Here is a 6,241-nt window from a genome sequence, read left to right as displayed (position 1 = left end):
ACATCTCGGGAGTATAGAATCAGGATATTTTATTATTAATTATTTTCAATAATTATTATTCAGGAATTTAGATATCCTGCCTTTCCTACGTGATTCACCTCCAGCAGTGTATGTGGGTTAGCCATATGATCATTGGGGTAGAATTATATAACTGACTAATGATGTCAAGAGGATAGGATATTTCTTTTGACAGCAGACTTATGAGAAGGCAAGTTTGGGCCATTAGTAGATGTCGCATTGGTGGGTGAGAGACAGCTGCTTAAAGGAAAAAAAGACAGAAAATTATTAGTTACATTGGGTAACACTGATGAAAGTCAGCTTCAGGAACAAAGCAATATGAACATATGAGTATAGAAATAGATTTTATCACTGTATTAAAATAACAAATTTTATCAGTTCCTTCATATTGTTTTTCTTATTTACAGGCCGAGTGGATATTACAGATTTGGTGGATGTTCTCTCTGTGGACTACAATGTCATTGCTAAACAAGCAACAGCTTTGGCCTCATCGGATTCAAGCATACGTTTGGTCATGGGTCAGCTAATATCCAAGTATTACATGGATAGCATTGCAGAGGAGATAAATGAGAAGTTGCAACAAGAAGGCACAACCAGTATTACCTACCTTGTAAAGCATTATGATTTACCTGAAGAATTTATATCTGAGGTAACTATTATTTCACATTTTATTTTCTATTTATTTTGCTTTACATGTTGGTTATTATGTAGATACAAACCTTTGGTCCTTTAATTTAACCCTGGATAGGTATTGTGTTGTATATCTACCTGTTTTCTGTCTATATAAAAGATACTACTAACTAGGTAAATAAAATCAATCTGCATAATAACTTTATTGATAGTAAATTTTAAAAAGTAATTTACAAAAAAAGATGTCTTAAAAAAAAGGGATTTTGACGAAGGAAAAATCTATTTCTGGGGAGATACCTGTGACGCCCAGTGAAAAGGGTCCTCCTTCTCACTTTTCTGATATAAATAGTTCCAAATATACCAGAGAAAGATAAAAGCATGGAATGCAGAGGTTACTACCCTCGCACAAGCACCCTAAGGGCGTCGTGTATAAAGATAGGGCGTGTGAAAACCACTATTCACAAGTCGTCTTCCATTTAGATAATTCCTTCGTCAATAAGGAAGAGCCGCTATAGCGGCACTAGCTACACCAACCTGATCCACTCCACCGACACCCGACTCGAGCGCCATCTAGACATCCTTCTGTATGTAACAAAGATGGCTTGGAAAGGAAAGGGAAGGGGAAAACAAGGGAAGGGTTTCACCGGGCATCACAGGTATCTCCCCAGAAATAGATTTTTCCTTCATCAAAATCCCTTTTCTGGGTCGACCTGTGACGCCCGGTGAAAATATACCAGAGAATGCCTTCCAAGCCCTTAAAAATAAATAAGGATAATAAAAAACGTCATGTACACCTGGAGGTTACTATATTAAGGAACGTAAAGCATACAAAAAAGGGATTTTGACGAAGGAAAAATTTATTTCTGGGGAGAGACCTGTGGCGGCCGGTGAAAAGGGTCCTTCTAATATACCTTTTCTGATAAAACCTTCCAATTATACCAGAGAAAGATAAAAGCATGGAATGCTGAGGTTACAACCCTCGCGCGAGCACCTTGTGGGTGTCGTGCATAAAGCAAAGGCGCGTGAAATCCACTATTCACAGGTTGTCTTCTATTTAGTTAATTCCTTCGTCAAAGGGATGGGCCGATACAAAGGCCCTAGCCAACCTACCAGAGCCACGCCACCCACGCCCCGACGCGAGCGCCATCTGAACAACATCCTCAAATGCAAGTGTAAAAACGAAATGCCATAATGGGACATATTAAGAATACTGTGCAAACAAAATAAAGCAATGTAATCCAATCTTCACAAAGTACCAAATCCTTACGTGGCTAAAGCAGTAATGGTATGAATGGCATAAAATTCCAAGGCAAGGCTCTATACAATTGAAAGGTAAGTAACCAACATGACAAGGTAACAAGGACATAACGTGGTGAGAGTGGCAGGTAGGAGGGAGAAGGAAGAGAGTTGGACGAAAAGGAAGAAAGGTAAGATTATTGAGGGGAGATGACACTCCCGGCTGCAATCATAGGGAATTTAAGGGCCTGTAAATTCTTTAAATAGTGGCGTTTGAAAACCATAGGAGATTTCCAACCTGTATACTTCTTAAGGTCATCAAAATCCATGTTTTAGAAATAGTTGATGGAGGTTGCTACAGCCCGGATATCATGTGCATGTGGAAAAGATTCTGGGTTAGCTTGCTTGATGAAATAAAGGATTTGCTGTCTGATGCCTTGGATGGAAATAGTACTTCCTTGTTCCCTGACAAACAAGGGGCCAGATGAGCGTGAGGCAGTCCTAGCTAAAAAGGCCCAAAGTGTAGCAACTGGACACAGAGAAGCATCTTGGGGTAGAGGAATAATTTTCCAAGGGGACCACCTATTTTGTGGGCCCTCATTTTTGGCTAGGAAAGCTCTATCTGGAGAGAGTAGGACTTCTCCTGACGGGAGGAAATCTAGGTTTTCAGCATTACGGGAGAGAGCTGCTAATTCTGAGATTCTAGCACCTGAGGCCATGGCTGTAAGAAATAAGGTCTTCCTAAGAAGCGAGATGTAGGAGCAGGATTCGTTATCGGTGTCTGAAGCCAGCTTTAGGACATCGTTCAGAAACCATGAGACCTTTTGTGGACGAACAGCAGGTCTGAGCCTAGCACAGGCTTTTGGAATGGATGAAAACTAGGAATCTGCTAGGTCAATATTGAAACCTACTTGGAAGATCTTTTTCAGAGCTGACTTAATCGTGGTTATAGTATAAGAAAATGGGAACTCCAGCCTCTCGCACTCGGTGGTTACAACGATCAATCTAACAAAGCACGAACCTCAATAATATAAACACATCTGTCCGAAAGAATAATAATAAACGTAACGAAGAATAGCGAAAGGGGAATAGGAAACACAGTCAAAATAATGAATCATAATGATAAAATGCCTACCGAAGTGGCGGTACTAAACTGTAATAAAACCCCGAATGCTATCCTTCGTTAACAGGAAACGGACTTGTAAACGATTAATAAGTACCAATAAAAATAATGATAAGCGGTTCAACAACAGAGGCATGCAGCCTACAATCTTAAAATAAGATTAAATGAACCTATCAAGACAAAAGTACCAAAAGGGCAACGCAATAAGCAAAAAGAAAACGCACTGAGCGTAAACAACAAAAAATGGCCGCGTGGGCCTCGAAGGCACAAAACCGAACGCATTAAAACACTTCCTATTACTTAACACAAGCTTGCCCGGTACTTAAAAAACTGTCAAAACAATCTATGGTACTTAATATTGGTGTAGGGGTAAGGAGAGCTTCAGCCATGTTGAAGAAATCCACAAAAACAGCTAAAAAGCGAGACACAAAGCAAAGCAATCGTCGTTAGTACAAGTCCAACAGAAGGATGTGTAGAGGGCGCTCGAGGCAGGCGTCGCTGAGTGGATCAGGTGGGTTCGGTTGGTGCTGTTAGGGCGGCTCCCCCTTCTGATGAAGGATTGATCTAAATGGAAGACGACCTGTGAATAGTGGTTTTCACATGCCCTTTCTTTATACACGACGCCCCTAGGGTGCTCGCGCGAGGGTAGTAACCTCTGCATTCCATGCTTTAACTTTCTCTGGTATATTTGGAAGTATTTATATCAGAAAAGAGATAAGAAGGACCCTTTTCACCGGGCGTCACAGGTTGACCCAGAAAACTCTATTCTAAATGTAATAGGCTACCTGTTATAGTCTGACATTGTGACACCATAAACTAAATCTTCAATTATATCCAGTATTGAACCTACTTTTGATGGCATTTGTGGACTATGAAAAAGGCTTTGATCGTGTACATCGGCCAATTTTATGGAGAGTCTTGCGTTATTATGGAATCCCTCTTAAAAAATGAATATGATTAAGTCTGTTTATGAGCATAGCAAGTGCAAAGTTAATGTTAATGGAGTCTTATCAAATGAATGTCCAGTGAACAGCAGAGTACTCCAAGATAATGGGTTGTCACCTATGTTGTTTATCCTCCTCATGGATTTTGTAATGCGTAGAACAGTAGAGAAGGCTTGTACTGGATTGTTGATAGGGAATTAGCAAATCTAGAGTATGCTGAGGATGCTGTCCTTGTTAGCAGAACACCACAGGATTTGCAATGCTTGCTTACCAAAACGCATGAAATATCACACAAGGTTGGGCTGAAGATGAATAGAAGAAAGACAGAGAACGGATTATGTAATGGAAGTTGAAATATCATTGGAAGGAGAAAGGATTAATGAAATTGAATCATTTAAGTATTTAGGAACTATGATCTCCAATACAGGGTCTTTAGAAGTAGAGTTTAGTAGAAGATTGAAAAAAGCAAATCAGGCAATGGCTAGGTTAAGTAACATTTGGAAATCAAATCGCCTGAAATTACATATAAAATTCAGACTATATATAAGTATAGTGAGATCGGTGTTACTATATGGAAATGATTCATGGTATGACGATGAAACAATCTCCAATAGGTTTATGAGATTTGAGAACAAGGCCCTCAGAAGGATATTGGAAGTTAAATGGCAGGACAGGATCAGAAATGAAAGTATGAGAGATTACTCGAGTACCATATGTGGATGAGATCATAATGAGGGGTATTTGTAGATGTTTTGGGCATGCTCTTCGCATTCCCAAAGAAAGATTAGTTGACCAAATGTTCAGCTGGGCTCCTCAAGACACTAGAAGAGTTGGTAAACCCAGGCCTACATGGCTGAGGACTATGAAGTGCGAAGTAGGAGATGAATGAAAAAGTAGTGAATTAAAAGCTCAAGATAGAGGTGACTGACATAATCTAACCGAGGCCCTTTGTGTCAGTAGGTGTAGGAGGAGATGATCACGATTGAATTCATCACCTGTTTATCCTTCTTTACATAAATACCTGTAACTCTAAGTGAACTCGTCATCCGAGACCTGAATGTCGACGACTCTTCGTTAGCACCGGCAGAGCCAAGAGGGAGGTGTCGAGGAACACGATATCCTTCTGGATCCGTGAAACCATCCGCAAGGTGTATGAGACTTCCTCAAGAGGCCAAGCACCAGTGAGGGTTAAAGCTTACGAGATCAGGGGCATTGCCCCCACACTCGCTTTCAAGAGAAATCTTGCAGTGGGCCAAGTGCTGAAGGCTGGCATTTGGAAACGCCAGACCACCTTTACGGCCTTTTACTTGAGGGAATTTACGCACAAGTCCTTGGACACCTTTGTTCTTGGCCCTGTGGTAGCGGCTCAAGCTATTGTCTGACCTCTCCAGTTCCTCCGGGACAGGGAAGTCTCTTGTCTTGATTTTTATGGTATGTTTGGCAGTGTGAAAGCAGTCTGCATGTGATCTGCCTTTCTCTCTGTCTCCTCGCTTGGAGTTCAATACATCAAGACAAGTCTTCCCAGGTAAGATTGCTAGAGTTTGTTTACAGGTATTCTCCCCCTGTCTTCTGCTAGGCAGGGAAGATGGAGGATGTATAAACCCTTTGCTTATTGGTTATGGAGGTTCATCCAGTCACTGTGACCCTAGGGTCAAGTGTTTCTTACATTCCCGCTCTCAGGTCGCGTGATGTTCTTACCCATTGCGCGACCTGGCTCCCAGTCTCTCAGACATCATCATCATCATATCGGGTCGAGAGGCGGGTAGGTGGATTTAGTCCTCTGCTCTCATTCCAGACCAGGTCTATATCCGGGCAGTTAGCTGTTCACAAGCAGCAAAGACAGATCTCCCGCCAAGCAATGAGTCTTCCTATATTGAATGATTACGAGGTTTGTATATCTCGTCGGAACAAATGACAATTTGTCCTAAATTGTATTTTTCCTAGCTATACAAACCCGTAATCATTTAATATAAATGCCCGCCTCTACCACCCTCCTCATGTTCCACATTGAACCTAAAGCGTTTGAATGAGGAAAGCGGGCTGGTGGTGGTGGTGGGGGGGGGGGGGGGGAGGGAGGGAGCTAAGCTCCGCCCCATACTGCCAGCCAGCCAATCAGCATAACTGCCTGGTTTTCTTTCTCCGGCTGTTTCAGCTGAGCTGAAGCGAATTCTCATATTAAATGATTATTGGTTTGTATAGCTAGGAAAAATACAATTTAGGACAAATGGTCCTTTTAATCAAAATCTAGTTCATTTCAAATATAGCTGTAATTTTTTACCACAGTAAATAT

General features: G+C 41.4%; 1 protein-coding gene across 1 annotated transcript in view; it reads left to right on the top strand.

The window, feature by feature from the left end:
- The first annotated feature begins 229 nt into the window (after positions 1-229).
- Ufl1 (UFM1 specific ligase 1) overlaps positions 230-6,241 on the top strand; it is a 267,931-nt gene continuing 261,919 nt past the window's right edge. The window contains exons 1-2 of the mRNA XM_068380989.1: positions 230-240; positions 397-667. Coding sequence (XP_068237090.1) covers positions 230-240; positions 397-667 — 282 coding nt within the window. The remainder of the gene's footprint in view (positions 241-396; positions 668-6,241) is intronic.

Source organism: Palaemon carinicauda, chromosome 10, assembly GCF_036898095.1.
Source record: "Palaemon carinicauda isolate YSFRI2023 chromosome 10, ASM3689809v2, whole genome shotgun sequence".
Lineage (NCBI taxonomy): Eukaryota > Metazoa > Arthropoda > Malacostraca > Decapoda > Palaemonidae > Palaemon > Palaemon carinicauda.
This window is presented reverse-complemented; position numbering and strand designations above follow the sequence as displayed.